General features: G+C 51.1%; 1 protein-coding gene across 5 annotated transcripts in view; it reads right to left on the bottom strand.

The window, feature by feature from the left end:
* Window positions 1–25,898, bottom strand: part of spef2 (sperm flagellar 2) — a 685,307-nt gene that overhangs the window by 410,317 nt on the left and 249,092 nt on the right. For all 5 annotated transcript variants that reach the window (XM_073047840.1, XM_073047842.1, XM_073047843.1 and 2 more), the window contains exon 22: window positions 9,710–9,858. In XM_073047840.1, the coding sequence (XP_072903941.1) occupies window positions 9,710–9,858 (149 nt within the window). The remainder of the gene's footprint in view (window positions 1–9,709; window positions 9,859–25,898) is intronic.

Raw genomic sequence — 25,898 nt, 5'->3', positions numbered from 1 at the left:
ACTCCGAATGGACCAGAGCCACCTTGTAGCACACAGAATCCCACTCCACACCCACTCCGAATGGACCACAGCCACCTTGTAGCACACAGAATCCCACTCCACACCCACTCCGAATGGTCCAGAGCCACCTTGTAGCACACAGAATCCCACTCCACACCCACTCCGAATGGACCAGAGCCACCTTGTAGCACACAGAATCCCACTCCACACACACTCCGAATGGACCACAGCCACCTTGTAGCACACAGAATCCGACTCCAGACCCACTCCGAATGGACCACAGCCACCTTGTAGCACACAGAATCCCACTCCACACCCACTCCGAATGGTCCAGAGCCACCTTGTAGCACACAGAATCCCACTCCACACCCACTCCGAATGGACCAGAGCCACCTTGTAGCACACAGAATCCCACTCCACACCCACTCCGAATGGACCAGAGCCACCTTGTAGCACACAGAATCCCACTCCACACCCACTCCGAATGGTCCAGAGCCACCTTGTAGCACACAGAATCCCACTCCACACCCACTCCGAATGGACCAGAGCCACCTTGTAGCACACAGAATCCCACTCCACACACACTCCGAATGGACCACAGCCACCTTGTAGCACACAGAATCCGACTCCAGACCCACTCCGAATGGACCACAGCCACCTTGTAGCACACAGAATCCCACTCCACACCCACTCCGAATGGACCAGAGCCACCTTGTAGCACACAGAATCCCACTCCACACCCACTCCGAATGGACCACAGCCACCTTGTAGCACACAGAATCCCACTCCACACCCACTCCGAATGGACCAGAGCCACCTTGTAGCTCACAGAATCCCACTCCACACCCACTCTGAATGGACCAGAGCCACCTTGTAGCACACAGAATCCCACTCCACACCCACTCCGAATGGACCACAGCCACCTTGTAGCACACAGAATCCCAATCCACACCCACTCCGAATGGACCAGAGCCACCTTGTAGCACACAGAATCCCACTCCACACCCACTCCGAATGGACCACAGCCACCTTGTAGCACACAGAATCCCACTCCACACCCACTCCGAATGGACCACAGCCACCTTGTAGCACACAGAATCCCACTCCACACCCACTCCCAATGGACCAGAGCCACCTTGTAGCACACAGAATCCCACTCCACACCCACTCCGAATGGACCACAGCCACCTTGTAGCACACAGAATCCCACTCCACACCCACTCCGAATGGACCACAGCCACCTTGTAGCACACAGAATCCCACTCCACACCCACTCCGAATGGACCAGAGCCACCTTGTAGCACACAGAATCCCACTCCACACCCACTCCGAATGGACCAGAGCCACCTTGTAGCACACAGAATCCCACTCCACACCCACTCCGAATGGACCAGAGCCACCTTGTAGCACACAGAATCCCACTCCACACCCACTCCGAATGGACCAGAGCCACCTTGTAGCACACAGAATCCCACGCCACACCCACTCCGAATGGTCCAGAGCCACCTTGTAGCACACAGAATCCCACTCCACACCCACTCCGAATGGACCACAGCCACCTTGTAGCACACAGAATCCCACTCCACACCCACTCCGAATGGACCAGAGCCACCTTGTAGCACACAGAATCCCACTCCACACCCACTCCGAATGGACCAGAGCCACCTTGTAGCACACAGAATCCCACTCCACACCCACTCCGAATGGTCCAGAGCCACCTTGTAGCACACAGAATCCCACTCCACACCCACTCCGAATGGACCACAGCCACCTTGTAGCACACAGAATCCCACTCCGCACCCACTCCGAATGGTCCAGAGCCACCTTGTAGCACACAGAATCCCACTCCACACCCACTCCGAATGGTCCAGAGCCACCTTGTAGCACACATAATCCCACTCCACACCCACTCCGAATTGACCAGAGCCACCTTGTAGCACACAGAATCCCACTCCACACACACTCCGAATGGACCACAGCCACCTTGTAGCACACAGAATCCGACTCCAGACCCACTCCGAATGGACCAGAGCCACCTTGTAGCACACAGAATCCCACTCCACACCCACTCCGAATGGTCCAGAGCCACCTTGTAGCACACAGAATCCCACTCCACACCCACTCCGAATGGACCAGAGCCACCTTGTAGCACACAGAATCCCACTCCACACACACTCCGAATGGACCACAGCCACCTTGTAGCACACAGAATCCCACTCCACACCCACTCCGAATGGACCACAGCCACCTTGTAGCACACAGAATCCCACTCCACACCCACTCCGAATGGACCACAGCCACCTTGTAGCACACAGAATCCCACTCCACACCCACTCCGAATGGTCCAGAGCCACCTTGTAGCACACAGAATCCCACTCCACACCCACTCCGAATGGACCAGAGCCACCTTGTAGCACACAGAATCCCACTCCACACCCACTCCGAATTGGCCAGAGCCACCTTGTAGCACACAGAATCCCACTCCACACCCACTCCGAATGGACCAGAGCCACCTTGTAGCACACAGAATCCCACTCCACACCCACTCCGAATGGACCACAGCCACCTTGTAGCACACAGAATCCCACTCCACACCCACTCCGAATGGTCCAGAGCCACCTTGTAGCACACAGAATCCCACTCCACACCCACTCCGAATGGACCAGAGCCACCTTGTAGCACACAGAATCCCACTCCACACACACTCCGAATGGACCACAGCCACCTTGTAGCACACAGAATCCGACTCCAGACCCACTCCGAATGGACCACAGCCACCTTGTAGCACACAGAATCCCACTCCACACCCACTCCGAATGGTCCAGAGCCACCTTGTAGCACACAGAATCCCACTCCACACCCACTCCGAATGGACCAGAGCCACCTTGTAGCACACAGAATCCCACTCCACACCCACTCCGAATGGACCAGAGCCACCTTGTAGCACACAGAATCCCACTCCACACCCACTCCGAATGGACCAGAGCCACCTTGTAGCACACAGAATCCCACTCCACACACACTCCGAATGGACCACAGCCACCTTGTAGCACACAGAATCCGACTCCAGACCCACTCCGAATGGACCACAGCCACCTTGTAGCACACAGAATCCCACTCCACACCCACTCCGAATGGACCAGAGCCACCTTGTAGCACACAGAATCCCACTCCACACCCACTCCGAATGGACCACAGCCACCTTGTAGCACACATAATCCCACTCCACACCCACTCCGAATTGACCAGAGCCACCTTGTAGCACACAGAATCCCACTCCACACACACTCCGAATGGACCACAGCCACCTTGTAGCACACAGAATCCCACTCCACACCCACTCCGAATGGACCAGAGCCACCTTGTAGCACACAGAATCCCACTCCACACCCACTCCGAATGGTCCAGAGCCACCTTGTAGCACACAGAATCCCACTCCACACCCACTCCGAATGGACCAGAGCCACCTTGTAGCACACAGAATCCCACTCCACACACACTCCGAATGGACCACAGCCACCTTGTAGCACACAGAATCCCACTCCAGACCCACTCCGAATGGACCACAGCCACCTTGTAGCACACAGAATCCCACTCCACACCCACTCCGAATGGTCCAGAGCCACCTTGTAGCACACAGAATCCCACTCCACACCCACTCCGAATGGTCCAGAGCCACCTTGTAGCACACAGAATCCCACTCCACACCCACTCCGAATGGACCAGAGCCACCTTGTAGCACACAGAATCCCACTCCACACACACTCCGAATGGACCACAGCCACCTTGTAGCACACAGAATCCGACTCCAGACCCACTCCGAATGGACCACAGCCACCTTGTAGCACACAGAATCCCACTCCACACCCACTCCGAATGGACCAGAGCCACCTTGTAGCACACAGAATCCCACTCCACACCCACTCCGAATGGACCAGAGCCACCTTGTAGCACACAGAATCCCACTCCACACCCACTCCGAATGGACCAGAGCCACCTTGTAGCACACAGAATCCCACTCCACACCCACTCCCAATGGACGAGAGCCACCTTGTAGCACACAGAATCCCACTCCACACCCACTCCGAATGGTCCAGAGCCACCTTGTAGCACACAGAATCCCACTCCACACCCACTCCGAATGGACCACAGCCACCTTGTAGCACACAGAATCCCACTCCACACCCACTCCGAATGGACCAGAGCCACCTTGTAGCACACAGAATCCCACTCCACACCCACTCCGAATGGACCAGAGCCACCTTTTAGCACACAGAATCCCACTCCACACCCACTCCGAATGGACCAGAGCCACCTTGTAGCACACAGAATCCCACTCCACACCCACTCCGAATGGACCAGAGCCACCTTGTAGCACACAGAATCCCACTCCACACCCACTCCGAATGGACCAGAGCCACCTTGTAGCACACAGAATCCCACTCCACACCCACTCCGAATGGACCAGAGCCACCTTGTAGCTCACAGAATCCCACTCCACACCCACTCCGAATGGACCAGAGCCACCTTGTAGCACACAGAATCCCACTCCACACCCACTCCGAATGGACCAGAGCCACCTTGTAGCACACAGAATCCCACTCCACACCCACTCCCAATGGACCAGAGCCACCTTGTAGCACACAGAATCCCACTCCACACCCACTCCGAATGGTCCAGAGCCACCTTGTAGCACACAGAATCCCACTCCACACCCACTCCGAATGGACCACAGCCACCTTGTAGCACACAGAATCCCACTCCATACCCACTCCGAATGGACCAGAGCCACCTTGTAGCACACAGAATCCCACTCCACACCCACTCCGAATGGACCAGAGCCACCTTGTAGCACACAGAATCCCACTCCACACCCACTCCGAATGGACCAGAGCCACCTTGTAGCACACAGAATCCCACTCCACACCCACACCGAATGGACCAGAGCCACCTTGTAGCACACAGAATCCCACTCCACACCCACTCCGAATGGACCAGAGCCACCTTGTAGCTCACAGAATCCCACTCCACACCCACTCCACACCCACTCCGAATGGACCAGAGCCACCTTGTAGCACACAGAATCCCACTCCACACCCACTCCCAATGGACCAGAGCCACCTTGTAGCACACAGAATCCCACTCCACACCCACTCCGAATGGTCCAGAGCCACCTTGTAGCACACAGAATCCCACTCCACACCCACTCCGAATGGACCAGAGCCACCTTGTAGCACACAGAATCCCACTCCACACCCACTCCGAATGGACCAGAGCCACCTTGTAGCACACAGAATCCCACTCCACACCCACTCCGAATGGACCAGAGCCACCTTGTAGCACACAGAATCCCACTCCACACCCACTCCGAATGGACCAGAGCCACCTTGTAGCACACAGAATCCCACTCCACACCCACTCCGAATGGACCAGAGCCACCTTGTAGCACACAGAATCCCACTCCACACCCACTCCCAATGGACCAGAGCCACCTTGTAGCACACAGAATCCCACTCCACACCCACTCCGAATGGACCAGAGCCACCTTGTAGCACACAGAATCCCACTCCACACCCACTCCGAATGGACCACAGCCACCTTGTAGAACACAGAATCCCACTCCACACCCACTCCGAATGGACCAGAGCCACCTTGTAGCACACAGAATCCCACTCCACACCCACTCCGAATGGACCAGAGCCACCATGTAGCACACAGAATCCCACTCCACACCCACTCCGAATGGACCAGAGCCACCTTGTAGCACACAGAATCCCACTCCACACCCACTCCGAATGGACCACAGCCACCTTGTAGCACACAGAATCCCACTCCACACCCACTCCGAATGGACCAGAGCCACCATGTAGCACACAGAATCCCACTCCAGACCCACTCCGAATGGACCACAGCCACCTTGTAGCACACAGAATCCCACTCCACACCCACTCCGAATGGACCAGAGTCACCTTGTAGCACACAGAATCCCACTCCACACCCACTCCGAATGGACCAGAGCCACCTTGTAGCACACAGAATCCCACTCCACACCCACTCCGAATGGACCACAGCTGCCTTGTAGAACACAGAATCCCACTCCACACCCACTCCGAATGGACCACAGCCACCTTGTAGAAAACAGAATCCCACTCCACACCCACTCCGAATGGACCACAGCCACCTTGTAGCACACAGAATCCCACTCCACACCCACTCCGAATGGACCAGAGCCACCTTGTAGCACACAGAATCCCACTCCACACCCACTCCGAATGGACCACAGCCGCCTTATAGAACACAGAATCCCACTCCAGACCCACTCCGAATGGACCACAGCCACCTTGTAGCACACAGAATCCCACTCCACACCCACTCCGAATGGACCAGAGCCACCTTGTAGCACACAGAATCCCACTCCACACCCACTCCGAATGGACCAGAGCCACCTTGTAGCACACAGAATCCCACTCCACACCCACTCCGAATGGACCAGAGCCACCTTGTAGCACACAGAATCCCACTCCACACCCACTCCGAATGGACCAGAGCCACCTTGTAGAAAACAGAATCCCACTCCACACCCACTCCGAATGGACCAGAGCCACCTTGTAGCACACAGAATCCCACTCCACACCCACTCCGAATGGACCACAGCCACCTTGTAGCACACAGAATCCCACTCCACACCCACTCCGAATGGACCACAGCCACCTTGTAGAAAACAGAATCCCACTCCACACCCACTCCGAATGGACCACAGCCACCTTGTAGCACACAGAATCCCACTCCACACCCACACCGAATGGACCAGAGCCACCTTGTAGAAAACAGAATCCCACTCCACACCCACTCCGAATGGACCACAGCCACCTTGTAGAAAACAGAATCCCACTCCACACCCACTCCGAATGGACCACAGCCACCTTGTAGAAAACAGAATCCCACTCCACACCCACTCCGAATGGACCACAGCCGCCTTATAGAACACAGAATCCCACTCCACACCCACTCCGAATGGACCAGAGCCACCTTGTAGCACACAGAATCCCACTCCACACCCACTCCGAATGGACCAGAGCCACCTTGTAGCACACAGAATCCCACTCCACACCCACTCCGAATGGACCAGAGTCACCTTGTAGCACACAGAATCCCACTCCACACCCACTCCGAATGGACCACAGCCACCTTGTAGCACACAGAATCCCACTCCACACCCACTCCGAATGGACCAGAGCCACCTTGTAGCACACAGAATCCCACTCCACACCCACTCCGAATGGACCACAGTCACCTTGTAGCACACAGAATCCCACTCCACACCCACTCCGAATGGACCACAGCCTCCTTGTAGCACACAGAATCCCACTCCACACCCACTCCGAATGGACCACAGCCACCTTGTAGAAAACAGAATCCCACTCCACACCCACTCCGAATGGACCACAGCCACCTTGTAGCACACAGAATCCCACTCCACACCCACTCCGAATGGACCAGAGCCACCATGTAGTACACAGAATCCCACTCCACACCCACTCCGAATGGACCAGAGCCACCTTGTAGCACACAGAATCCCACTCCACACCCACTCCGAATGGACCACAGCCACCTTGTAGCACACAGAATCCCACTCCACACCCACTCCGAATGGACCACAGCCACCTTGTAGCACACAGAATCCCACTCCACACCCACTCCGAATGGACCAGAGTCACCTTGTAGCACACAGAATCCCACTCCACACCCACTCCGAATGGACCACAGCCACCTTGTAGCACACAGAATCCCACTCCACACCCACTCCAAATGGACCACAGCCACCTTGTAGCACATAGAATCCCACTCCAAACCCACTCCGAATGGACCACAGCCACCTTGTAGCACACAGAATCCCACTCCACACCCACTCCGAATGGACCACAGCCACCTTGTAGCACACAGAATCCCACTCCACACCCACTCCGAATGGACCACAGCGACCTTGTTGCACACAGAATCCCACTCCACACCCACTCCGAATGGACCAGAGCCACCTTGTAGCACACAGAATCCCACTCCACACCCACTCCGAATGGACCAGAGCCACCTTGTAGCACACAGAATCCCACTCCACACCCACTCCGAATGGACCAGAGCCACCTTGTAGAAAACAGAATCCCACTCCACACCCACTCCGAATGGACCACAGCCACCTTGTAGCACACAGAATCCCACTCCACACCCACTCCGAATGGACCAGAGCCACCTTGTAGCACACAGAATCCCACTCCACACCCACTCCGAATGGACCACAGCCACCTTGTAGCACACAGAATCCCACTCCACACCCACTCCGAATGGACCAGAGCCACCTTGTAGCACACAGAATCCCACTCCACACCCACTCCGAATGGACCTGAGCCACCTTGTAGCACACAGAATCCCACTCCACACCCACTCCGAATGGACCACAGCCACCATGTAGCACACAGAATCCCACTCCACACCCACTCCGAATGGACCACAGCCACCTTGTAGCACACAGAATCCCACTCCACACCCACTCCGAATGGACCACAGCCACCTTGTAGCACACAGAATCCCACTCCACACCCACTCCAAATGGACCACAGCCACCTTGTAGCACACAGAATCCCACTCCACACCCACTCCGAATGGACCACAGCCACCTTGTAGCACACAGAATCCCACTCCACACCCACTCCAAATGGACCACAGCCACCTTGTAGCACACAGAATCCCACTCCACACCCACTCCGAATGGACCACAGCCACCTTGTAGCACACAGAATCCCACTCCACACCCACTCCAAATGGACCACAGCCACCTTGTAGCACACAGAATCCCACTCCACACCCACTCCAAATGGACCACAGCCACCTTGTAGCACACAGAATCCCACTCCACACCCACTCCGAATGGACCACAGCCACCTTGTAGCACACAGAATCCCACTCCACACCCACTCCGAATGGACCACAGCCACCTTGTAGCTCACAGAATCCCACTCCACACCCACTCCGAATGGACCACAGCCACCTTGTAGCACACAGAATCCCACTCCACACCCACTCCGAATGGACCACAGCCACCTTGTAGCTCACAGAATCCCACTCCACACCCACTCCGAATGGACCACAGCCACCTTGTAGAACACAGAATCCCACTCCACACCCACTCCGAATGGACCACAGCCACCTTGTAGCACACAGAATCCCACTCCACACCCACTCCGAATGGACCACAGCCACCTTGTAGCACACAGAATCCCACTCCACACCCACTCCGAATGGACCACAGCCACCTTGTAGAACACAGAATCCCACTCCACACCCACTCCGAATGGAGCACAGCCACCTTGTAGCACACAGAATCCCACTCCACACCCACTCCGAATGGACCACAGCCACCTTGTAGCACACAGAATCCCACTCCAAACCCACTCCGAATGGACCACAGCCACCTTGTAGAACACAGAATCCCACTACACACCCACTCCGAATGGACCACAGCCACCTTGTAGAACACAGAATCCCACTCCAGACCCATAGTGGTGTCCCATAGACAGTGTGTCCTGTCCATGGTCACCTGTGGTGTCCCATGGACAGTGTGTCCTGTAGATGGTCACCTGTGGTACCCCTGGGCAGTGGGGTGTCCCATGTTAGTGTGCTGCAGGGATGTTCACCTGTGTGTTATGGAGGTTACCTGGGGTACTGGCTCATCCACGTAGACCCACTGGTCAGAACCTGGTTTGGGAGGTGGGGGGAGGGCGTCATCATTCTCACTGGCAATCTCTGATGGGTATAGTTCTGGTTTCCCCTTCTGTTCCTTGCCTTTTTTGCCTTTGGCGGAGCCTGCATCAGAAAGTGAAGAGGATCAGCTTGGTTCAAGTGCACAATCCATGTATGGAGCTTTGACCAGGAACTGATCAGGAGATCAGAACTTTGAGTGGACGGAATGTCACTCAGGTTCGCTGGCCGAGTATAGAAGGCAGCAACTCACAGCAGGTTTTTGGAGCTTTGATCAGCAGCCAGTTGGTGCTTGGGATTGATTAGCAAGAACAAATTAAAGGAAGGTGGGGCAAGTGATTCAGCCATCCTTGCAGCAACCATTGTTGGAGTGGACAGAGTTAGAGTGGAGATTTTGAGGCTTTAGCTCTTCAAGGCTTCAGTAAGAGAAGGCAGAAACAAAAAGCTGAAGATAGAGGTTCCTCCTTCCCATTTGTGATAAGTTAGAGAAATATAAATGCCATGCAGGATAGAGAAATCCTCCTCTTGCATCATGTGGGAAGTTAACGAGATCACCATAACTGGGAGAAGTGCATCCAGCTGCAGCTTCTAACAGCATTAAGGAGTTGGAGCTGGAACTGGGTGAACTCCGGATCATTCGGGAGGCTGAAGGGGGTGATAGATAGGACATATAGAGGGGTAGTTACACCCAGGTGCAGGACAGTTAGGAAGGGGAAAGGGTTTAAGATGTGCAAAGTACCCCTGTGGCCATCCCCTTCAACAACTGATATATCATTTTGGATACTGACAAGGGAGGGAGGGATGGTCTAACAGAGGAAAGTCACAATGGTCAGGTCTCTGGCACTGAGTCTGCCTCTGTGACTCAGAAGGGAAGTGGGGAGAAGAGGCAAGCTGTGGTGATAGGGTGTCGAGAGTTAGGCAAACAGAAAGGAGGTTCTGTGGACAAGAACAAGATTCCCATATGGTCCATTGCCTCTCAGGTGCCAGGGTTCAGGACGTCTTGGATCAAGTACTCAGTGTTCTTAAGTGGAAGGGTGACCAGCAAGAAGTCATAGTCCTTGTAGGAATCAAAGACATGGATAGGACAAGTAACTAGGTTCTGTAAAGGGAGTTAACAGAGTTAGGTACTAAGTGAAAGGGCAGGAACTCCAGGGTTATGATATCAGGATTGCTACCCATGCCACATGCTAGTGAGGCTGGAACTAGGAAGATTATACAGCTTAACATGTGGCTAATCAGTTGGTGGTTCTTAAGGTTGCTATAGCCGAGGGTGGTAGTGGGGATAAGCTCCAATACCTATAAAGTGCTCCTAATGGCATGTGACTCTAACAGCCTCTGACAACCTAGTCCAACTCTTGGCCTTCACGTGTGGCTTAGCTACTAGGCCCGGTGGAACTGTTTCTACTGACAAGAGAAGGGGCAAAAGTGGACAACTGGCACCTCAAAGCCAGTTGCTTCAGGCAGGTGGGGCTGGTCAGCCTTGGACGGCAGCCCGCCTGAGAGGGAAAACTCTGATTTTAAATCTTCACTGCCTTGTGGCCATACCCACCCATGGGAAAGGCTTCGAGAGTAAACACCAAGGAAGAAATCTGGAGCTGGGGGCCCTAAGGCAGCTTGATGTTGTTTACCACTTCACTCTGGCAACCTCTGTGACGACACTGGTGCCAAGCTGTATTGGCACTTGCCCTTCCCTTGGACTACATCAGTGACAAGGAGAGGGAGAACCCACTGCATGGGCAACAGCCAGTTCTTTAAATCTTCCCACCCAGGCTTGCGCCCTGGAGAGGACACAGTCCACCAGAGTCACAAACCCATGATCCCCTGGGATTGACGGCTGCCTATTAAGCAGCTGGTGTAGAAGGAGGGCATAAGATTATTGGGTCACTGGGCTCTCTTCCAGGGAAGATGGGTCCTTTACAAACCAGATATTTTTCACCTGATCTGGAAGGGAACTAATCTCCTGGCTAATCAAGAACCTATCTACCTCTGCCTTAAATACACCCAGTGAGTTGGCCTCCACAGCCGCTCGAGGCAACAAATTCCATAGATTTACCACCCTCTGGCTAAAGTAACTTCTCCGCATCTCTGTTCTAAATGGATGCCCTTCAATCCTGAAGTCATGCCCTCTTGTCCTAGACTCCCCTACTACGGGAATTAACTTTGCCATATCTAATCTGTACAGGCCTTTTAACATTTGGAATGTTTCTATGGGATTCCCCCTCATTCTCCTGAACTACAGGGAATACAGCCCAAGAGCTGCCAGATGTTCCTCAAACAAGAACCCTTTCATTCCTGGAATCATTCTTGTGAATCTTCTCTGAACCCTCTCCAATGTCAGTATATTGACAATATTCTTGCGGACCAGCTAACGGTGGGGGAGGTGGGGAACGTTAATCACGACCGGAATACAAGTGATAAGTCAACTATAAGTCACTTATAAGTGGCTAATACACTCAATTTTGTTTCTAAAAGGGTTTATCTAACAAATTTAATATTAAGCACACAATGCATATGTTCCTCGTATGAACATATAAAATCATTGCAACATATCAATATTGCTGAATCAGTGGGAGTCCTGGGCTTGTTTTCCTGCAACAAGACGGCCCCATCAAGGGGTGATAGGAGACAGTGATACTCGAAGGGGGTTCCTTATATCCAGTCTATTCTGCAACTTAATTTTCATGGCTCTCAGCACTTGCTTCTGTCCTGCTTGCTCACAATTTTTCCACTCAAAAAACTCAACAGGTTTGTCTTTAAGTACTGGGTGCTTGGACTGAAGGTACCGAGGCAGCTTTGAGGGCCTCATTACCTCATTAGGCAGCCTCTGGGCCTGAACTCCAGCCTCCTTCTCGCCCGCCCACCACCAGATGCGGCTGGTCGTGGGTGGGGTTAGAGGATAAGGTCAGGGCCGAAGGTCGCCGTGATGGGGCTGCGGCGGTAGCAGTCCGGACAGAGCAACCGACCGAGCGAAGAGTGCGACAGGGCGTACGCCCCTCCCCCCTTTGTAGGTAGGTAGGATCTATCGGCCAACAAAAGTTTGGCTCGAGGGATGGCTTTCAGTAGACTGCAGCGAGGTAGCTGCTCTGCTACTTACGAAACCCTGAGCCTGAATTAGGTCGTCTGCGGATATTTTAGCACCAGGTTCCTCACGAACATTCGGTGTGCTAAACAGGTTTAGAGGTGGCATTCATCTGTCTGCGCTCCAGGCTAGTAGCAACGGCACTTCTCGCCGGTTACCCGAGGCTAATTGGTGATCCCTGGCGCAAGGGTATCACTGTGTTTAGGTGACTGATGACCTCGCGTATTCAAGTTCAACAGTGGGCGTGACAGGAATGAGCAAATGTGCAGCTGATTTATATCGTTTCATATCACCAAATCACATTGTTTCCTCGCGGCCTGGTAGCACATGCTTCACGGCCCAGTGGTTGGGGACCACTGACATATAGAGCCTCAACATTACATCCCTGCTGTTATATTCTATACCTCTAGATATGAACGCCAACCTTGTATTCGCCTTCTTCAACACCGACTCAACCTGGAGTCTTGGGCAATGACTCCCATAATGTACTGGTTAGGCACAGGAGTACATTCAGCCAGAGACTCATTCCACCGAGATGTAACACTGAGCGGCATAGGAAGTCATTCCTACCTGTGGCCATCAAACTTTACAACTCCTCCCTAGGAGTGTCAGACACCCTGAGCCAATAGGCTGGTCCTGGACTTATTTCCACTTGGCATGATTGACTTAATATTATTTAATTATTTATGGTTTTATATTGCTATATTTCTTCACTATTCTTGGTGCGGCTGTAACGAAACCCAATTTCCCTCGGGATCAATAAAGTATGTCTGTCTGTCTGTCTGTCTATCTTGCACAAGGACACCCAAGTCCCTCCGCATCTCTGCAGTTCGAATTCTCTCCCCATCTAAATAAGAGTCTGCCCATTTATTTCTTCCACCAAAGTGCATGGCCATACAATTTCCAACATTGTATTTCATTTGCCACTTCTTTGCCCATTCTCCTAAACTATCTAAGTCTCTCTGCAGACTCTCTGTTTCCTCAACAATACTTATCCCTCCACCTATCTTTGTATTATTGGCAAATTTAGCCACAAATCCATTAATTCCATAGTCCAAATCATTGACATACATTGTAAAAAGCAGCGGCCCCAACACTGACCCGATGAAACTCCACTGGCCACTGGCAGCCAGCCAAAATAGGATCCCTTTATTCCCACAACACACACAAAATGCTGGTGAAACACAGCAGGCCAGGCAGCATCTGTAAGGAGAAGCACTGTCGACGTTTTGGGCTTCGTCAGGACTGACGAACGGTCTTGGCCTGAAACGTCGACAGTGCTTCTCCTTATAGATGCTGCCTGGCCTGCTGTGTTTCACCAGCATTTTGTGTGTGTTGTTGTTTGAATTTCCAGCATCTGCAGATTTCCTCGTGTTTGCCCTTTAGTCCCATTCTCTACTTTCTGCCGATCAGCCAGTATCCCACCCATGCTAGTAACTCCCCTGTAATTCCATGGGCTCTTATTTTGCTAAGCAGCCTCATATGTGGCTCCTTGTCAAAGGCCTTCTGAAAATCCAAGTACACCACACCTCCTGCATCTCCGTTGTCTACCCTGCTTGTAATTTCCTCAAAAAATTGCAGTAGTTTAGACAGGCAGGATTTTCCTTTCAGGAAACCATGCTGGCTTTGGCCGATCTTGTCATGTGCCTCCAGGTATGCTGTAATCTCATCCCTAACAATCGATTCCAACAACTTCCCAACCACTGATGACAGGCTAACAGGTCTATAGTTTCCTTTCTACTGCCTCCCACTCTTCTAGTGGAGTAACATTTGCAATTTTCCAATGTCCAGTACACGCCAGAATCTATCGATTCTTGAAAGATCATTGTTAATACCTCCGCAATCTCTCCAGCTAATTCCTTCAGAATCCAAGGGTGCATTCCATCAGGTCCAGGAGATTTATCTACCCTCAGACTATTAAGCTCCATAGAACGTAGATCATAGACTAGTACAGCACAGAACAGGCCCTTCCGCCCACAATGTTGTGCCGACCCTTAAACCCTGCCTCCCATATATCCCCCCAGTTTAAATTCTTCTGGGCCAGCTGTACAGGCATCGGAACTCCATCTGCAACAATTCATCCCCCAACTCATCTTGCCATCACTCGTCTCTTCACTGTTTGCGGTGATAATTTAAAACAACTTACCCCAGAAAAGGTATTTTTCATGATGTTTTTACTTAGATTTCTTAGCTCTTTGACACCCAGGAAGCTTTCACATATGTTTGGTAGCACCATTTTAACCAGAAGCCTCAAAGATGCCTTATTTCCTCTCTCAAGAACATCAGTGAACCCAATGGGAAAACCATATTCAGGATCTTTGTTACTGAGACTAAGACTAATTGTGTTTGAATTCCTGAGTTGTCAAGGGGAGGGCTGATTCAGGGCCTGCTTGTACCATGGGGCAGCAAGGTAGCAGACATAGAACATAGAATAATACCGCACATTACAGGCCCTTCGGCCCACATTGTGCCGACCCTCAAACCCTGCCTCCCATATAATCCCCCACCTTAAATTCCTCCATATACCTGTCTAGTAGTCTCTTAAACTTCATTAGTGTATCTGCCTCCACCACTGACTCAGGCAGTGCATTCCATGCACCAACCACTCTCTGAGTAAAAAACCTTCCTCTAATATCCCCCTTGAACTTCCCTCCCCTTACTTGTAGGTTAAGTCCTACAAGTATCTGGGAGTACAGTTAGACGAGAAGCTAGACTGGACTGCCAACACAGATGCCTTGTGCAGGAAGGCACAGAGTCGACTGTACTTCCTAAGAAGGTTGGCGTCATTCAATGTCTGCAGTGAGATGCTGAAGATGTTCTATAGGTCAGTTGTGGAGAGCGCCCTCTTCTTTGTGGTGGCGTGTTGGGGAGGCAGCATTAAGAAGAGGGACGCCTCATGTCTTAATAAGCTGGTAAGGAAGGCGGGCTCTGTCATGGGCAAAGTACTGGAGAGTATAACATCGGTAGCTGAGCGAAGGGCGCTGAGTAGGCTACGGTCAATTATGGAAAACCCTGAACATCCTCTACATAGCACTATCCAGAGACAGAGAAGCAGTTTCAGTGACAGGTTGCTATCGATGCAATGCTCCTCAGACAGGATGAAGAGGTCAATACTCCCCAATGCCATTAGGCTTTACAATTCAACCGCCAGGAGTAAGATATGTTAAAGTGCCGGGGTTGATTGTATTTAATGTATTTAAGTAAACTACTTAAGAACTTTTTAAAAGCTATTATTAATGCTTTTTGAGAGAGTGATTTAGATGCATATCATATTTTTACTGAGTTAAGTATTGTATGTAATTAGTTTTGCTACAACAAGTGTATGGGACATTGGAAAAAATGTTGAATTTCCCCATGGGGATGAATAAAGTATCTATCTATCTATCTATCTATCTTAAAGCCATGTCCTCTTGTACTGAGCAGTGGTGCCCTGGGGAAGAGGCGCTGGCTGTCCACTCTGTCTATTCCTCTTAATATCTTGTACACCTCTATCATGTCTCCTCTCATCCTCCTTCTCTCCAAAGAGTAAAGCCCTAGCTCCCTTAATCTCTGATCATAATCCATACTCTCTAAACCAGGCAGCATCATGGTAAATCTCCTCTGTACCCTTTCCAATGCTTCCACATCCTTCCTATAGTGAGGCGACCAGAACTGGACACAGTACTCCAAGTGTGGCCTAACCAGAGTTTTATAGAGCTGCATCATTACATCGTGTCTCTTAAACTCTATTCCTCGACTTATGAAAGCTAACACCCCATACGTTTTCTTAACCACCCTATCCACCTGTGAGGCAACTTTCAGGGATCTGTGGACATGTACCCCAGTCACAACCCTCCAATCTGAATGTACTCCCTCCACCACGACCTTCTGCTTTCTGCAGGAAAGCCAATTCTGAATCCACCTGGCCAAACTTCCCTGGATCCCATGCCTTCTGACTTTCTGAATAAGCCTACTGTGTGGAACCTTGTCAAATGCCTTACTAAAATCTATGTAGATCACATCCACTGCACTACCCTCATCGATATGCCTGGTCACCTCCTCAAAGAACTCTATCAGGCTTGTTAGGCACGATCTGCCCATCACAAAGCCATGCTGACTGTCCCTGATCAGACCATGACTCTCTAAATGCCCATAGATCCTATCTCTAAGAATCTCTTCCAACAGCTTTCCCACCACAGACGTAAGGCTCACTGGTCTATAATTACCCGGATTATCCCTACTACCTTTTTTGAACAAGGGGACAACATTCGCCTCCCTCCAATCCACCAGTAGCATTCCCATGGACAAGAGTACATAAAGATCCTAGCAATCTCTTCCCTCGCCTCGTGGAGCAGCCTGGGGAATATTCTGTCAGGCCCCAGGGACTTATCCGTCCTAATGTATTTAAACAACTCCAACACCTCCTCTCCCTTAATTTCAATATGCTCCAGAACTTCAACCTCACTCATATTGTCCTCACCATCATCAAGTTCCCACTTATTGATGAATACCGAAGAGAAGTATACATTGAGGACCTCGCTCACTTCCACAACCTCCAGGCACATCTTCCCACCTTTATCTCTAATTGGTCCTACCTTCACTCCTGTCATCCTTTTGTTCTTCACATAACTGAAGAATGCCTTGAGGTTTTCCTTTACCTTACACTCCAAGGCCTTCTTATGCCCCCTTCTTGCTCTCCTCAGCCCCTTCTTAAGCTCCTTTCCTGCTACCCTATATTCTTCAATAGCCCCAATTGATCCTTGCTTCCTAAACCTCATGTATACTGCCTTCTTCCACCTGACTAGATTTCCCACCTCACTTGTCACCCATGGTTCCTTCACCCTACCATTCTTTATCTTCCTCACCGGGACAAATTTATCGCTAACATCCTGCAAGAGATCCCTAAACATCAACCAGATGTCCATAGTACATTTCCCTGCAAAAACATCATTCCAGTTCTCACCCGCAAGTTCTAGCCTTATAGCCTCATAATTTGCCCTTCCCCAATTAAAAATTTTCCTGTCCTCTCTGATTCTATCCTTTTCCATGATAATGCTAAAGGCCAGGAAGCGGTGGTCACTGTCCCCCAGATGCTCACCCACTGAAGGATCTGTGACCTGACCCGGTTCATTACCTAATACTAGATCTATTTTGGCATTCCCCCTAATCGGCCTGTCAACATACTGTGACAGGAATCCGTCGTGGACACACTTAACAAACTCTGCACCATCTAAACCATTGGAACTAATCAGGTGCCAATCAATATTAGGGAAGTTAGTCACCCATGATAAAAACCCTGTTACTTTTGCATCTTTCCAAAATCTGCCTCCCGATCTGCTCCTCAGCTAGGATCTTTATGTCCTCGTTGCCCACAGGAATGGTACCGGAGGATTGGAGGGAGGCGAATGTTATCCCCCTTGTTCAAAAAAGGTAGTAGGGATAGTCCAGGTAATTACAGACCAGTGAGCCTTACGTCTGTGGTGGGAAAGCTGTTGGAAAAGATTCTTAGAGGTAGGATCTATGGGCATTTAGAGAATCATGGTCTGATCAGGGACAGTCAGCATGGCTTTGTGAAGGGCAGATCATGCCTAACAAGCCTGATAGAGTTCTTTGAGGAGGTGACCAGGCATATAGATGAGAGTAGTGCAGTGGACGTGATCTACATGGATTTTAGTAAGGCATTTGACAAGGTTCTACACGGTAGGCTTATTCAGAAAGTCAGAAGGCATGGGATCCAGGGAAGTTTGGCCAGGTGGATTCAGAATTGGCTTGCCTGCAGAAGGCAGAGGGTTGTGGTGGAGGGAGTACATTCAGATTGGAGGGTTGTGACAAGTGGAGTCCCACAAGGATCTGTTCTGGGACCTCTAGTTTTTGTGATTTTTATTAACGACCTGGATGTGGGGGTAGAAGGGTGGGTTGGCAAGTTTGCAGACGACACAAAGGTTGGTGGTGTTGTAGACAGTGTAGAGGATTGTCGAAGATTGCAGAGAGACATTGATAGGATGCAGAAGTGGGCTGAGAAGTGGCAGATGGAGTTCAACCCGGAGAAGTGTGAGGTGGTATACTTTGGAAGGACAAACTCCAAGGCAGAGTACAAAGTAAATGGCAGGATACTTGGTAGTGTGGAGGAGCAGAGAGATCTAGGGGTACATGTCCGCAGATCCCTGAAAGTTGTCTCACAGGTAGATAGGGTAGTTAAGAAAGCTTATGGGGTGTTAGCTTTCATAAGTCGAGGAATAGAGTTTAAGAGACATGATGTAATGATGCAGCTCTATAAAACTCTAGTTAGGCCACACTTGGAGTACTGTGTCCAGTTCTGGTCGCCTTACTATAGGAAGGATGTGGAAGCATTGGAAAGGGTACAGAAGAGATTTACCAGGATGCTGCCTGGTTTAGAGAGTATGGATTATGATCAGAGATTAAGGGAGCTAGGGCTTTACTCTTTGGAGAGAAGGAGGATGAGAGGAGACATGATAGAGGTGTACAAGATATTAAGAGGAATTGACAGAGTGGACAGCCAGCGCCTCTTCCCCAGGGCACCACTGCTCAGTACAAGAGGACATGGCTTTAAGGTAAGGGAAGTTCAAGGGGGATATTAGAGGAAGGTTTTTTACTCAGAGAATGGTTGGTGCGTGGAATGCACTGCCTGGGTCAGTGGTGGAGGCAGATACACTAGTGAAGTTTAAGAGACTACTACACAGGTATATGGAGGAATTTAAGGTGGGGGGTTATATGGGAGGCAGGGTTTGAGGGTCGGCACAACATTGTGGGCCGAAGGGCCTGTAATGTGCTGTACTATTCTATGCTTTATGTTCGGTATCTCTGCTGCTACCAGTACTCCCAATAGAGTAACTGCTCCCTTCCTGTTCCTGACTTCCACCCATACCGACTCATACATTACCCACCCTTTCTGTAGCTGTAATAGTATCCCTGACGAGTAACGCCACCCCTCCCCTTCCCCCCCCCCCCCATCCCTTTTAAAGCACTGAAATCCAGGAATATTGAGAATCCATTCCTGCCCTGGTGCCAGCCAAGTCTCTATAATGGCCACTACATCATAATTGCATGCATGTATCCAAGCTCTCAGTTCATCACCTTTGTTCCTGATGCTTCTTGCATTGAAGTACACGCACTTTAGCCCTTCTACCTTACTGCCTTTATACCCTTTATTCTGCTGCTCTTTCCTCAAAGCCTCTCTATATGTTAGATCTGGCTTTACTCCATGCACTATACTTGCAGCTCTCACAGGACCTTTATCATCCTCCACCTCACTATCTGCTCTAACGCTCTGGTTCCCCTCCCCCTGCAAATCTAATCTAAACCCCCCCTCACCCCCGGAGCAGCACTAGCAAACCTTCCTGCAAGGATGTTAGTCTCCCTCCAGTTAAGGTGCAACCCGTCCCGTTGGAACAGGTCCCACCTTCCTTGGAACAAGGCCCAATTGTCCAGAAACATGAAGCCCTCCCTCCTTAGCCACGTACTTAGCTGCATTATCTTCTGATTTCTAGCCTCACTCGCACGTGGCACGGGTAGCAATCCTGAGATTGCAACCCTGGAGGTCCTGTCCTTCAACTTTGCACCTCACTCCCTGAACTCTCTTTGCAGGACCTCCTCCTTCTTCCTATCCACGTCATTGGTCCCTACATGGACCATGACATCTGGCTGCTCACCGTCCCTCTTCAGAATACTGAGAATTCAATTTGAGATATCGCGGACCCTGGCACCAGGGAAGCAACAGACCATCCGAGATTCTCAATCTCTCCCACAGAACCTCATATCTGTCCCCCTAACTAGCGAATCCCCTGTCACTACTGCTCTCCTCTCTTCCCTCCTTCCCTTCTGAGCTGAGGTCCAGTCTCGGTGCCAAAGATGCAGCCACTGCAACTTGTCCCTGGTAGGTCATCCCCACCAACAGTATCCAAAATGGTATACTTATTATTGGTGGGAACAGCCACAGGGGTGCTCTGCTCTTCCTGTCTATTCCCCTTCCCTCTCCTGACAGTCACCCAGCTACCTGTCTCCTGACTCCTAGGGGTGACTATCTCCCTGAAACTCTTGTCTATTTCTGCCTCTGCCTCCCGAATGATCTGAAGTTCATCCAGCTCCAGCTCCAGTTCCCTAACTTGGTTTGTCAGGAGCTGCAGCTGGATGCACCTTTTGCAGGTGTAGTCATCAGGGACAATTGTGCTCACCCTGACTTCCCACATACTGCAAACGGAGCACCCGACTGCCCTAACTGCTGCCTCCATTACCTGCTTCTAAGCTAATTAGATTAATTAAAGGAGCTTACCCGGCCTTACCTGACTGGGAGCAAGTTCGTCCTCAGCCTCTGCTCGCTGAAGTCTCTCGAGCCAAAGCCTTCCTACCCAGTCTCCCACTACTCCATCGCCCGCTACTACATAGCCCACTCCGTTAATCTGCTCGCTTTTTAAATTCTCACGCTCTTTCGGAGGCCGACCTTCACGCGCTTGCACAGTCGTGCCCCGTTCAAACTGCCGAAGAAATGACCTTCCTCCTCTCAAACCATTCGCTTTTTAAACTCTCCCGTCGTCTCAGAGGCTGACCTTCACGCGCTTGCACAGTCGTGCCCTGTTCCTGAGCACCTTCTGAGTCATAATTTTCACTGCACATACTTCACTTCCCTGACACTTCTGAATGTCCGGTATAAGGCAGATGTCTTCCACTATGAAGTCTGATGCAAAATATGCATTCAGTTCCTCTGCCATCTCTGCATCTCTCATTACAACATCTCCAGCATCATTTTCTATTGTTAATACTGTATGGTGGGGTTCAAACTAGAGATGCAGGGGGAAGAGTGTCAGAGTAGTTAGTGGAGAGGTTGTTGAGACAAATATTAGACATTTGATAAGGTTCCCCATGCAAGGTTCATTCAGAAAGTAAGGAGTCATGGGATCCATGGAGAACTTGCTTTGTGGATCCAGAATTGACTTGCCCACAGAAGGCAAAGGGATTTGTATTATATGTAGAGGGTTTGTATTCTGTATGGAGGATGGTGACCAATGGTGTCCCTCTTCTTTGTGATTTTTATAACTGACTTGGATGAAGAAGTAGAAAGGTAGGTTAGTAAGTTTGCTGATGACACAAAGGTTGGGGGTGTTGTGGATAGTCTGGAGGGTTGTTAGTGGTTACAGCGAGTCATCAATAAGATGCAGAACTAGGCTGAGTGGTGGCAGACGGAGTTCAAACCAGATAAGTGTTAAGTAGGTCAAACTTGAAGACAGAATATAGTATTAATGGCAAGACTCTCGCCAGTGTGGAGGATCAGAGAGATCTTGGAGTCAATGTCCACAGGACACTCAAAGCTATTTCACAGATTGACAGTGTTGTTAAGAAGACGCATGGTGTGTTGGCATTCATTAACCGTGGGATGGATATATATATATATATATATACATATATATAGAATTGGGGGTAGGGTACTAACATGGATAGAAAATTGGTTGGCAGACAGGAAACAAAGAGTAGGGATTAACTGGTCCTTTTCAGAATGGCAGGCTGTGACCAGTGGGATACTGCAAGGTTCGGTGCTGGGACCGCATCTATTTACAATATACATTAATGATTTAGATGAAGGGATTAAAAGTAACATCAGCAAATTTGCAGATGACACAAAGTTGGGTGGCAGTGTGAAATATGAGGAGGATGTTAGGAGAATGCAGGGTGACTTGGACAGGTTGGGTGAGTGGGTAGATGCATGGCAGATGCAGTTTAATGTGGATAAATGTGAGGTCATTCACTTTGGTGGCAAGAACAGGAAGGCAGGTTACTATCTAAATGGTGTCAAGTTGGGAAAAGGGGAAGTACAATGAGATCTAGGTAATCTTGTACATCAGTCACTGAAAAGTAAGCATGCAGGTACAGCAGGCAGTGAAGAAAGCTAATGGCATATTGGCCTTCATAACAAGGGGAACTGAGTATAGGAGCAAAGAGGTCCTTCTGCAGTTGTACAGGGCCCTGGTGAGACCACACCTGGAGTATTGTGTTCAGTTTTGGTCTCCAAATTTGAGGAAGGACGTTCTTGCTATTGAGGGAGTGCAGTGTAGGTTCACAAGGTTAATTCCCGGAATGGCGGGACTGTCATATGTCGAAAGATTGGAGTGACTGGGCTTGTATACACTGGAATTTAGAAGGATGAGAGGGGATCTGATTGAAACATATAAGATTATTAAGGGATTGGACATGCTAGAGGCAGGAAACATGTTTCCGATGTTGGGGGAATCCAGAACCAGAGGCCACAGTTTAAGAATAAGGGGTAGGCCATTTAGGATGGAGTTCAGGAAAAACTTTTGCACCCAGAGAGTTGTGGATATGTGGAATGCTCTGCCTCAGAAGGCAGTGGAGGCCAATTCTCTGGATGTTTTCAAGAAAGAGTTAGATAGAGTTCTTAAAGATAGTGGAGTCAAGGGATATGGGGAGAAGGCAGGAACGGGGTACTGATTGTGGATGATCAGCCATGATCACATTGAATGGTGGTGCTGGCTCGAAGGGCAGAATGGCCTACTCCTGCACCTATTGTCTATTATTGTCTAATACCTTGTTCACCTTATTACAGTAAGGATGTGGATACTACAGAGAGAGTGCATGTCATAAGGTGGGTGTTGAGAGTGGACTCAAATGCAAGGCACAGACACTGAAGTACTAGGGACAGGGCTAGGTGTGTCAAGAAAGCAAGGGAAGTGGGGAAGAAATGACGCTGGACAAGACACAGGCCTAGTACGAGACTAGGATACAAGGCCTGGGCTAGGACTAGACTAGGAAAGCAGGACCTGGATGAGGAACTAGGAACTTGGAACTAGGGACTTGGAACCTAGACAAGGACTCCGAGCCAGAGACTGGACAGGGACCCAGAACCTGGGTCTTGACTCAGGCTCGGACTCCGGATCCAGGCGAGGACAAGATGTGGCAAGGAAACAGGACTGGACGTGGGGGCAGGACGTGGGACTCCAGGGCTGGATGAGGGCATGAAGCTCAAACTTCGTTTTGGGAGACAGGAACACGGAACGCAAAGCCTTGGTCAAGGGAGAGCAGGAATGCAGAAAAACAGAGCTGAGACCCTTCCTCGGGAACAGGATGTTGGGCCAGGACTCATACACAGAAAGCTGAACCTGACGAGACAGTTCATAATGCTAGGTAGCAACAAACGGCCGGACCTACCTCGCGAAGGCGTGGACGCAAAGAGACAGTTCTCACTGCTAGGGAGCAACAAACGGCCGGACCTACCTAGCGAAGGCGTGGACACAGCGAGACAGTTCTCACTGCAAGGTAGCAACAAACAGCCGGACCTACCTCGTGAAGGTGTGGACACAGCGAGACAGTTCTCATTGTTAGGTAGCAACAAACGGCCGGACTTACATCGCGAAGGCGTGGACACAGCGAGACAGTTCTCATTGTTAGGTAGCAACAAACGGCCGGACCTACCTCGCGAAGGCGTGGACACAGCGAGACAGTTCTCACTGCTAGGTAGCGGCAAACGGCAGGACCTACCTAGCGAAGGCGTGGACACAGCGAGACAGTTCTCACTGCTAGGTAGAGGCAACCGGCCGGACCTACCTCCCGAAGGCGTGGACACGGCGAGACAGTTCTCACTGCTAGGTAGCGGCAAACGGCCGGACCTACCTCCCGAAGGCGTGGACACAGCGAGACAGTTCTCACTGCTAGGTAGCAACAAACGGCCGGACCTACCTCACGAAGGCGTGGACACAGCGAGACAGTTCTCATTGTTAGGTAGCAACAAATGGCCGGACCTACCTCACGAAGGCGTGGACACAGCGAGACATTTCTCACTGCTAGGTAGCAACAAATGGCCGGACCAACCTCCCGAAGGCGTGGACACAGCGAGACATTTCTCACTGCTAGGTAGCAACAAATGGCCGGACCTACCTAGCGAAGGTGTGGACGCAAAGAGACAGTTCTCACTGCTAGGTAGCAACAAACAGCCGGACCTACCTCGCGAAGGCGTGGACACAGCGAGACAGTTCTCAGTGTTAGGTAGCAACAAACGGCCGGACCTACCTCGCAAAGGCGTGGACACAGCGAGACAATTCTCACTGCTAGGTAGCAAAAAACGGCTGGACCTACCTAGCGAAGGCATGGACGCAAAGAGACAGTTCTCACTGCTAGGTAGCAAAAAACGGCCGGACCTACCTAGCGAAGGCATGGACGCAAAGAGACAGTTCTCACTGCTAGGTAGCAAAAAACGGCCGGACCTACCTAGCGAAGGTGTGGACACAGCGAGACAGTTCTTACTGCTAGGTAGGGGCAAACGGCCGGACCTACCTAGCGAAGGCGTGGACACAGCGAGACAGTTCACTCTGCTAGGTAGCAAAAAATGGCCGGACCTACCTCCCGAAGGCGTGGACACAGCGAGACATTTCTCACTGCTAGGTAGCAACAAATGGCCGGACCTACCTCACGAAGGCGTGGACACAGCGAGACATTTCTCACTGCTAGGTAGCAACAAACGGCCGGACCTACCTAGCGAAGGCGTGGACACAGCGAGACAGTTCTCAGTGCTAGGTAGCAACAAACGGCCGGACCTACCTAGCGAAGGCATGGACGCAAAGAGACAGTTCTCACTGCTAGGTAGCAACAAACGGCCGGACCTACCTCGTGAAGGCGTGGCCACAGCGAGACAGTTCTCACTGCTAGGTAGCAACAAACGGCCAGACCTACCTAGCGAAGGTGTGGACACAGCGAGACAGTTCTCACTGCTAGGTAGCAACAAACGGCCGGACCTACCTAGCGAAGGCATGGACGCAAAGAGACAGTTCTCACTGCTAGGTAGCAACAAACGGCCGGACCTACCTCGCGAAGGCGTGGCCACAGCGAGACAGTTCTCACTGCTAGGTAGCAACAAATGGCCGGACCTACCTAGCGAAGGTGTGGACACAGCGAGACAGTTCTCACTGCTAGGTAGCAACAAACGGCCGGACCTACCTCGCGAAGGCGTGGACACAGCGAGACAGTTCACACTGCTAGGTAGCAACAAACGGCCGGACCTACCTCGCGAAGGCGTGGACACAGTGAGACAGTTCTCACTGCTAGGTAGCAACAAATGGCCGGACCT

This window comes from Hemitrygon akajei, chromosome 6, assembly GCF_048418815.1.
Source record: "Hemitrygon akajei chromosome 6, sHemAka1.3, whole genome shotgun sequence".
In the NCBI taxonomy this organism is placed as follows: Eukaryota; Metazoa; Chordata; class Chondrichthyes; order Myliobatiformes; family Dasyatidae; genus Hemitrygon; species Hemitrygon akajei.
The sequence above is the reverse complement of the archived record's forward strand: the minus strand, read 5'-3'. Positions and strand labels throughout refer to the sequence as shown.